At 40.1% G+C, this 10,174-nt stretch overlaps 1 protein-coding gene across 1 annotated transcript in view; it reads left to right on the top strand.

The window, feature by feature from the left end:
- The first annotated feature begins 5,633 nt into the window (after nucleotides 1–5,633).
- HMCN1 (hemicentin 1) overlaps nucleotides 5,634–10,174 on the top strand; it is a 534,342-nt gene continuing 529,801 nt past the window's right edge. Inside the window, exon 1 of the mRNA XM_004275232.3 lies at nucleotides 5,634–6,340. Within this exon, the coding sequence (XP_004275280.1) occupies nucleotides 6,073–6,340 (268 nt within the window). The 5' untranslated portion in view covers nucleotides 5,634–6,072. The remainder of the gene's footprint in view (nucleotides 6,341–10,174) is intronic.

The following is a 10,174-nucleotide window of genomic DNA, read 5'->3' as shown; positions in this document are numbered from 1 at the left end:
TCTTCTTGCTCTTCAGCTTACATTCCTTCAGTGTCTTTTCTTGTCTTCAGGATATAATCAAGCTCCAACCAACTTCACGCAGGTGCAACCCGACAGCCTCTTGAGCATCTTGTCTCAGGTGTCTCGTGTGCCTCTCTTGTCTCTGTCCTGGGCTTTTCTATTGACACCTTGGGGCAGGATGCCAAGGAAACCAGATCAGCGCCCATATAAGTGGGACCCAAAAGTTTGGGGTGTTTTTAGCCTTTTGGGGTAAGCCTTTGACCAATGAGGATGCTTGCCGATAGTAGGTACTTTGCCCTTTTACCTCATTCACTGCTCTTTCGCCTTCACAGTCTTGAGGCACCTAACATAAGGGTTTTCAGTCAGTTCCACAGGACCCAGTAACTAGTAGCTCACAGCAGAGGCCAACTTGATAATGCACTTTTATACTGCCTCCCCCTTCTCGGCTGCTTCATTCCCCTTATCCGTCATGCCTGCACCCTGGAATCACACCCCAGCCCTTCATTTCTGGCTCTGCTTTCTGGGGAACTTCAGCTAAGACCATCAGAGAATGTTACAGCTGGAACAAATTTTAGAAATTGTTTAGTATGACCTGCTGTGAGTGACAGAACTGAAACAATTAGTGGCTGAGGAGACTAGATTCATAAACTAGTCTTCCTTCCAACATCATAGAGACTGTTTTTAATAACACAAGCAGGAAAAAGGCTGGGATATATTGTTATTTCTGGGCAGTACTTTGACTTAAGCGTCAACGTCTTTTTTGCCCAACCCTTCCTACCCCTGTCCTGGGCCATGCCCTCTTCCTAACCCAATTACTTTCTCCCATTTTACATTCTTGGTGTTCTCAGCTGACTGCCTGCCAAAATCTACTTTCAGGGACTCATTTATTTTAAAGTGTAAATAAGATTTCTGTCCACAGGGCTACTCTGTCCCCAGAGATCTGCATTTCAACAAAGATCAAATTTTATTGAAAAGGAGTGGGAGAGCCCATGTATGTCTCTCACGTGTTCCAAATCATAGTTATCAATTATATGAGACTGAAGTGGAGAGATGCACTGGGATTACGGAAGTTAATGTGTATTTCTACATATATATATATGTAAGTAGAAACGCCTTTTGAGACATTAAATATTCCTTTTCTTTGTCACCCGTCTTTCCCTGTCATGGTACCTTCCGGACCTTAAACATTAAGTTCTTAAGTGTTACCACCCACTTAGATATCAGGATGTTAGTGAAGCTACAAAAGATCTTCTATAAATAAACAAAAAGCCTCCCTAGTTATCTGTCCCTTCCAAAGCATTGTGTCCTCAATGCATATACACATAGCTTCAAACTTTCAATGCTGTAACTTCAAATAAATATGATGGTAATAATAATACCAAACTTTACTGAGTATTTATTGTGCCACGTGCATTGTAAGCATGTTTTTCATTTTACTCTCAGGCAAAAAAGGACAATGATTCCACAGAGATGGGAAACAAATGAAGCAAGTCCTATAACTGTCCCAGTTTACCATCTTCAGAGAGATTTTGCAGGCCATGGTGTGTGGAGGTGGAACCAAGGTGGAGGGGGTCCCCCTTGTATATTCAGCTGAGTACTGACCAGCATGTGCTTGTGAGGAAAGAGCCACTTGAAGGAATAAAGGTGACAGTGCCCACACTCACACAGGGATGGGGATAGGTCTGTCCCCACCTGCCGGATTGGAAAACCTCATGATCAAAGAGCATTGGGTAGAGTACTCAGAAGGGTTTTTTTCCCAGCAATGGGGAATTCGTTCTAGACTGAATACTGTTTTGGTCTGACCTAATAAATTTTAAAAGTGAGTCTCAAAAGGATCAAACTCTTTCCAAATAACTTTACTCTGTCCCAGAACAGAGCTCAAGAATATTTATAAAAATACAAAAATATCTAGTATAAATTCATAATGTAAAGGCAAAATTCATAATGTCTGACATCCAATCAAAGAATATGAAGCCTGAAAGGAAGCAAGAAAATATAACCTATAATAAGGAGAAACACTGATTAATTGAAGCTGTAATAGAACTGGTACAGATGTCAGAATTACCAGTCAAGGACATAAAAAGTTATTATAACTGTCTTCTAGATATTCATGCACTTAAAATGAGACAGGGGAGATATTAAAAAAAAAAAAAGAGATCCAAATAGAAATTCTAGAGATAAAAACTGCAATGTCTGAGATTTAGAGTACACTGGATGGGACAATTGGCAGAATAAACAGTGGAGAAGAAAAGATTAGTGAACTTGAAGAAATAACTATGAAAACTATCAAAAAATGAAACACAATGAGAAAAGAAAATACTAATTTAAAAAACTGAGCAGAGCATCAGTTGACTATGCAACAATTTGAAGTGGCCTCATATGTGTGAATTGGGGTCTGCAAAGGAAAGGAGGTAAATATATTTGAAGAAATAATGGCCAAAAATGTACAAATTTGATGAAAACCATACACTTACAGATGCAAGAATCTTGACAATCTGCAAGCACAAGAAATATGAGGGGAACCACATCAAGGCACACCATAATCAAATGGTTCGAAATCAGTGATAATGAGAAAACTATTAAAAGCATCAAGAGACAAAAAATGTGGTTCATATAAAAGGACAAAAATAAATATGAGAGACATTTCTCAACTGGAAGCAATGCAAGCAAGAAGACAGTGGAGTGACATCTTTAAGGTACTGAAAGGAAAATGAAAACCTGCCAACCTAGAATCCTCTATCCAACAAAACAAACAAACAGACAAACAACCCCAAAGCCCAAACAAAACAAAACCCAAAAACCTTCAGAAACAAAGGTGAAATAAAGAATTTTTTGAACACACAAAAGTGAAAGAACTCATCACCAGCAGAACTGCACTACAGGAAGTATTAAAGCAAATCCTTCAGAGAGAAGGAAAATGACATCAGATGAAAACCTGGGTTTACACAAAGAGATGAACAGCATCAGAAATGGTAACTACCTGGGTAAATATATTAATTTTAGAATTAATTAAATCTTTTAAAAAGATAATTGACTACTTTAAAAATTACATTAATATAGTGTGGGATTTAAAATACAGTAATGTAAAATAAAATGGATGACTAACCAAAAATGTTGGGAGGAAAGTAATGGAAGTATATTATTCTGAGGTTAAGTGGTATAATATTACTTGAAGGAAGACTGTGATAAAGATATATACTATAAACACTATAGCAACCACTAAAATAAAATAAGAGTTATAGCTAATAAGCTAGCAATAAATATAAAATGGAATCATAAAAAATATTCAGTACACCTAAAAGAAGTCAGAAAAACAGGAAAAAAGAAACAAAGAAGAGATGGGACATAAAGAAAACAAATAGCTAGATGGTACATTTCAACCCAACCATATCCATAATCACATTCAATGTAAATAGTCTAATAGCCCAATAAAAGGCTGAGATTGTTTGCATGAAAAAAGCAAGACCTAATTGTAAGGTGACTACAAGAAGCACACTTTAATATAAACACACAAATAGTTTAAAAGTGACGGGATGGAAAATGATATATCATGCTAACGCTAATCAAAAGAAAGCTGGAGTGCTATATTAATATCAGACAAAGCATATTCCACAGCAAATAATATTACCAGGGATAATGAATGTAACTTCATAATGATAAAAATGTCAGTCAAGAGGACATAATAATCCTAAGTGTTTATGCCTCTAATTACAGGCTTCAAAATGCATGAAGCAAAACCTCATAGAACTACAAGAAGAAATAGACAAATCCACAATTATAGTCATAGATTTAAATTCCACTCACAGTAACTGATAGAACAAGAAGGCAGAAATCAGTAAGGATACAGAATGTTCTATCAACACTATGAAACTTGACCTCATTGACATTTATGGAGCATTCCACCAAATAACATTCTTTTCAAGTATGCACGGAACAATTACCAAGATAGATCATTGAATCCTTATTAGGTAGGTACTGTCATTATTTCCATTTACAGCTGAATCAACGAAGGCATAAAGAAATAGGTAACTTGCTGAAGATACACAGTTATTAAGTGTCACAGCTGGGTGCTGAATGCAGATTATCTGACCCAGAAGCCTTAATCACCAGGCTCTACCACCTCCCTTGAACACCTGGAACAGCTCAGGTCTCAGTGAAATCTCCAGGATTTAGAATGCAATCCCTCTTAGATAAACAAAGGAGTAGGTTACTCAAATAGCATTTTCTAAATACTATTTAGAAAGGAAGAACGTTCCCCCTTTCCTCTCATATTCCCACTCATTCCAAATGGCCAGGCTGCTTCCTTTAAATGACGTGACTTATAGGTATCATACACTCAGGGTCCAGAGTCCCTGGGTCTGAAAGAGAAGACAGTTGCAGACTATAAAAGGCTCAGGGGAGCTGGCTTTTCCTCAGGCGACCTCCGTGTTGGATGGGTGGTCTAACACACATTCCAACTCAGATCAAGATGCCTGCTGGCCCCTCTTTAAATGCCAGGATCCAGACCACAGCTCCTTTTGCAGGATGTGAATATGTTTTTATTAAAAAGAGGCAAGGAATCCTTAGCTTATGGTTGACTTTCTTTGTCCCCCTTCTTATCTCTGTTATTAGTACCAAAATGTGTATAATAATTACAACACGGAAAAACTTTGTAATGTTTTACAGGGCGAGGTTTCCTTACTTATTAGCGAGAAAACGCCATAGAAGGGAACACCTTTTCAATGGATCTTTGGCTGAGACTTGGCACATGGGTGTTCTATGGAAGGAAGTGTGAAATGAGGATATTATTCTGCCTCATTATGCTGAGGGGAGGGTTCATATTGCTCAGCAAACATGAATCTTGATAGTGAAATTTAAAAAAATTAACTTTTCTCTTCAGTATGATCTCTCTCCCCCTCCCCCCCGCACCCCCTTCCTTTCCCTCTCTCCCTCTTCATCCTTTGCACTGAGCTGCCACCCTGTATTCCACATCCAGCTGCTTTCCCTTCTACCATCTTTCCTAACTACAATCAGTGACTACCCAGTTCCAGCTGTCTTTCTCTCATTTCCCTCAACAGCCCTTTTCCCCTTCCTCCCGTTTCTGGCCCATCCAGCTCTGTCCTCCCTCCCTTCCCCAAAGCTCTACAGTCCCTGAGGAGATCAAAGAGTGAGAATGTGGCTTCGGCCCAGCCGGGAGAACTTTCCAGCTCCCCCTCCCGGCTGGGCTGAGTTGCGGGCTGAGAGCGGGAGGCTGGGCTGGGGAGGGGGGGAGGTCTTGGCTTCTTGGTGGGGGAGGGGAATTATGATAGAGGTGTCTGAAGCAGCGTTGTGCATCGTAGAAAAATACAATTCCCTTAGTGCTGGTTAGCGTGGTGTCCCTCGGTTCGGGTTCTTGCCACACATTCTTGAAAGCCATTGTTTACCTTGGGGTTTGGGAAGTGAGAAACAACGAGGGCGGGTGCGGAGGGGATACTGGGAGCGCTTCCCAGGTACTGAATTGACCCGAGAATCAGTGGAGAGAAGTCGTCCTCCAGCAGCTGGGGGCGCCCAAGAGCAAAGGAGGCGGGGGGCGTCCACCGGCCAATCAGGAGGCGAGGCCGAGCCCGGCTTCCCTTCCCCTCCCAGCTCCCGGGCTGGAGGCGCGCAGTGGAAAGTTGGGAGCCGCGACGGCTGGCCCGGCGGAGCGCGGCGCGGCGGCGGCGGCGGCGGCGGCGGCGGCAACGGCAACGGCGGCGGCGGCGGCAAGGGCAGCGGACTCTGTGCGGCGCCGCTGGCTCGGAACGGCCCCCGGGGCATGGGCCGGGCGCGCCGCCCGCACTCAGCCACACGCCGCCCGGGCCGCGGGCACTCGGCTGTCCCGGAGGAGGCTGCGTCTGGAGAAAAGCTGCCGCATCTCTGCCCGCCCGGCCCCTGCAGGGTTTCGGGTTTGGTGCTTGTCCCCATTTGATTCTCAGCGCCCAGTTTTTTGCGAGTTCAAAGAGGTTTCGGGAGTCGAATGAATTGCCCCGAGAAGAAACCCGCTGCCTGTTGTTGAGGAGGACTCAGCACAGTGCTTAGGCACTCAGGAAAAAAAAAAAAGGAAAGAAAGACAAAATGATTTCCTGGGATATTGTCCGCACAGTATTCCTGTTCACTCTTCTTTATACTTCCCAGGCTCAGGAAGCAAGACCCCAGTCAGAGATCAGGGCTGAGGAAATTCCCGAGGGGGCCTCCACGTTGGCTTTTGTGTTTGATGTGACGGGTTCCATGTATGATGATTTAGTTCAGGTTATCGAGGGGGCTTCCAAAATTTTGGAGACGTCTTTGAAAAGACCTAAGAGACCTCTTTTCAACTTTGCTTTGGTGCCTTTCCATGATCCAGGTAAGGGAAATATTTATTCTTTGTTATTCCTTACGATTACATTGTTTCTTATGCTGTGAAATTTTGTGTGAGTTTCAGAACAATTTTTAAAAAATGTGTAGCTGAATACAGTTGTAACAAAGAATTGCTCGCCTGTATCTGGGTTTGCTTTCTGATACCTAAAGTCTCAGCCATGGAGGTGGCTTGTTTAGGGTGATTGTACGGTGGTACCCAAACCTGGAAATGTGGAATTATGAAAATCAGAACCAGAGCAACGACATCAAAAGCAGTTAATTAACTTAAAAATTAACTTAAAAATTTTAGAACTCAAGTGTTTAATTAAGGCAGATTGGGACATGGGTATTCAGCAGCAATACTTTAAGAGCTAACATCCAGCTTGAGAGCGTACTCAAGATAACTCTCAAGTAGGGGGGAGAAAAACCTGTAGTGTGAGACACAAGGAAGCTTGTTAAGCAGTGATTACTAATGAACTGAAGAGATGAAAATAAGAAGAAGCCATTCATTTCTTAATTGAATCTATTCAAATTCTTTGCACCAGATCATCCTTAGTTAGGTTCACAGATGGTAATAAATGTTATGTCCGTGTCTCATCCAGTAGAAATGCTTGAAATTTGGTATGGCGGTGCTCTTTAAAGGTAGTTGAAGCACAATCACTTTACTTTTTGCCCTAAAGCCATGGGTTTCAGCTGCTCCACTGGAATTTGATCCTCTTTACTTTTTTGTTTCTCTTTAAAGTGGCACCTTTCTACGAGGCTCATAGGAGCCTTCATTGTCATTGCTGAGGGTAGCACTGCCGGGGGAGCCCTGGGGTTGGCTGTCTATAACATCCACCTGAGTTTCATTAGCACAAGTGGCTGCCCAGTTGAAGAAATAAAGCAGTGGTTTCTTAAAAGTCCTCCCCCACTGTTCTCCCACATTTCTATTGAAATCTGTCTCTGCACTGGAAGACCTTGACACAACCTCTTCACAATGAGAGTTTGATACTGAGAATCTCAGATTCTTTCCTCGTGCATTTGACAAGCATATATGAGTTCAAATCATTGCTGGGTATTAAATGTGGCAGGTTTCAGCTATTAAAAAAATTGGCAGGGGGAGGAATTTAGAGGGAAATAGAACTCTGGGATTTTTGTTTGTTGTTGTTCTTTAAGTGATGAAAACCATAACCTATCCTAGTCTTCCGGGATATACATATATCTTAGTAATTTCTACGTTGATCAAACGTGATATGTTCTTTATATTTGAATGAAGAATTGAACGATCATTTACTGTGTTAGCTGCCTCCGTGAGATACCTCGTGTGTTATAATGTTTTAATTTATTAAATGTCAAGATGCCAATTGTGATGTGGTCCAAGACTTTTGCTATTTTGGAATAGGCTAAATATGTTTCTTCTATAGGGATGAATCTGAAATAAGCTAAAAAAAAGTAAAAAATCTTTTCTCTAACACCACAATTTGCTTTCCTCCAAAAAACTGTTACGAAATGATGTTGCTGTAAGCAGAAGACAAAAATTGCCTCTAGTCATAAATGGAAACTAGATCACCATCATATTTTGATACGATATGAAAAATTATTGTAATAAATTGTAGTGTGCCGCCTTCCAGTTGTTACCAAATGGGCAAGTTTGTTGTAGTTGACTTTCCTATACTTTGGCAATCATGATTCAAAGTAGGGAAAGGTGGTATGCTAATAACAAATGGCTAAGAAATTATAGCTATTTTGAGTTAAATAATATGAGAAAATGATTAACTTAAATTGGTTCCATAAAATTAATTGTATGTATAATTCAGCAAAAATGATTAATTCTAGTTCCATTGTGATTCAAAGTAGAGAGGCTAAGACCAAAGTGTTTTTGAAGATAAAGAGGGAAATAAAACATACTAATAACCTTTAATTAAGTTCACTAACTCACTGTAGTGGATTGTAATATTATCTTTGTGTGTCATTTTCTGTTTGTGTGTGTGTACAGTCATCAAGAGTTTCTGATTCCCTTGTACTTCTGGTTGGTTATCAGCTTGTGCTCGCCAGTGGACAGAAAGGGCCTTGAATGGAGTTTTGCTGGCTTACTGAGTGACATTAGAAAAGTCTATCTACCTTTTTGTATCTGTTATCTCAACTATAAAATGGCAGAATTGAATCTGAACATCGCTAAGGTCATGTCCAACTGTAACGTTTTACGACTGTTTTACGTGTGGTGGTTTTTCACAGTCCCTGACACAACTGACAGGCAAAGAAAAGGTGTGTGTAATTTAATGTAATTATATGAATCACCTCGACTACTTATAGCTTTTCAAAATCCTTGGACATCTGCTTTTGCATTTAGCTAGATGAAATAATGGGTAAGATCTGGGCTGTAGTCTCAGGCATTTGACAAAGACCTTCAAGCCTTTACAGATGATTGTTTGGACCTCTGCGTTATGGTTTGGAGCAAGGTGTGTGTTTTCAGGTGGGGGTAAAAATGAAAATACATGGAAAATACAGACATACAAGAGCAATAAGTCTAACAAGTTGACAAGGAGGTGATAAAATCATTCAGAAAATGTGTATGTAGGAAGCTATTGTTAGAGGGGCAGCAGCATAACCCATGGTAGGAGGAAGTACCAGAGAGGACCAGGGTCATGGCAAGCCAAGTCAACTTTTTGATGCTACCTCTGCTTAAGATGGGTTTTTCACTTCTAGAATCACATTTAATCATTAATTTTTAACAGCTTTATTGAGATATAATTCCCTTACCATACAATCATTCATTTAAAATGTACAATTCTGTGGTTTATAGTATATTCAGAGATATATACATGCAACCATCACCTCAGTCAAGTTTGGAACATTTTCCTCACTGCACAGAGAAGCCCTGTGCCTTTTAGTTATCAGTCCTCTACCCCTCCCCTCCGCCGCCACGTGTCATCCTCCTCCCAGCCTTAAGCAACTACTAATTTACTTCTTGTCTCTGTGGATTTTCCTCTTCTGGACTTTCATATGAATGGAATCATATGAATCGTATAATATGTGGTCTTTTTTGACTGGCTTCTTTAACTTTAGCATAATGTTTTTAAGGTTCATCCATGTTGTAGCATAAATCAGTACTTTATTAATTTTTATGGCCAAATAATATTCCATTTTATAGATATACCACATTTTGTTTATCTTTTAATCTATGATGTATATTTGGGTTGTTTCCACTTTCTGGCTAGTATGAATAATGCTTCTATTAATATAAACATTTGTGTGCATTTTTCTGTGTGAACATATGTGATATTGTGATTTGTAATATGAAATAAATATTTGGGCTTTGTCACCTTTTCTGGCAAGGAGCTCTTAAAACCCTTGAAATTTCCTAAGTGATGAGATCCGTAAAGGTATCTTCTGTTATGTTAATGAGGTAACTTTTGAACCCCACTGAAGAATGGGGGCTCATTGCCAGGAGACTCATCCCTGTGATTAGAGCATTGGAACTTTCAGTCCCACCCCTAACCTCTGGAGAATGTTCTGTGTGTACTTAAAAAGAATGTGTATTTTGCTGTTTTGGGATAGAATGTTCTATAATAGTCTATTATATCCATCTGGTCTAATGTGTCATTTAAGGCCAACTTTTTCTTATTGATTTTCTGTCTGGATGATCTATTTATTGACGCAAGTGGTATGTTTCAGTCCCCTAATATTATTGTATTACTGTCAATTTGTCCCTTTATATCTGTTAATATTTATGTATTTAGGTATGCCTGTGTTGGGTGCATACTACAAGTATTATAATCCTCTTATTGGATTGATCCCTTTGTCATTATGTAATACTCTTCTTTGTTTCCTGTTAGTCTTTGTTTTAAAGCTATTTTGTCTG

This window comes from Orcinus orca, chromosome 1 (genome assembly GCF_937001465.1).
Source record: "Orcinus orca chromosome 1, mOrcOrc1.1, whole genome shotgun sequence".
Taxonomy (NCBI): Eukaryota; Metazoa; Chordata; class Mammalia; order Artiodactyla; family Delphinidae; genus Orcinus; species Orcinus orca.
This window is presented reverse-complemented; position numbering and strand designations above follow the sequence as displayed.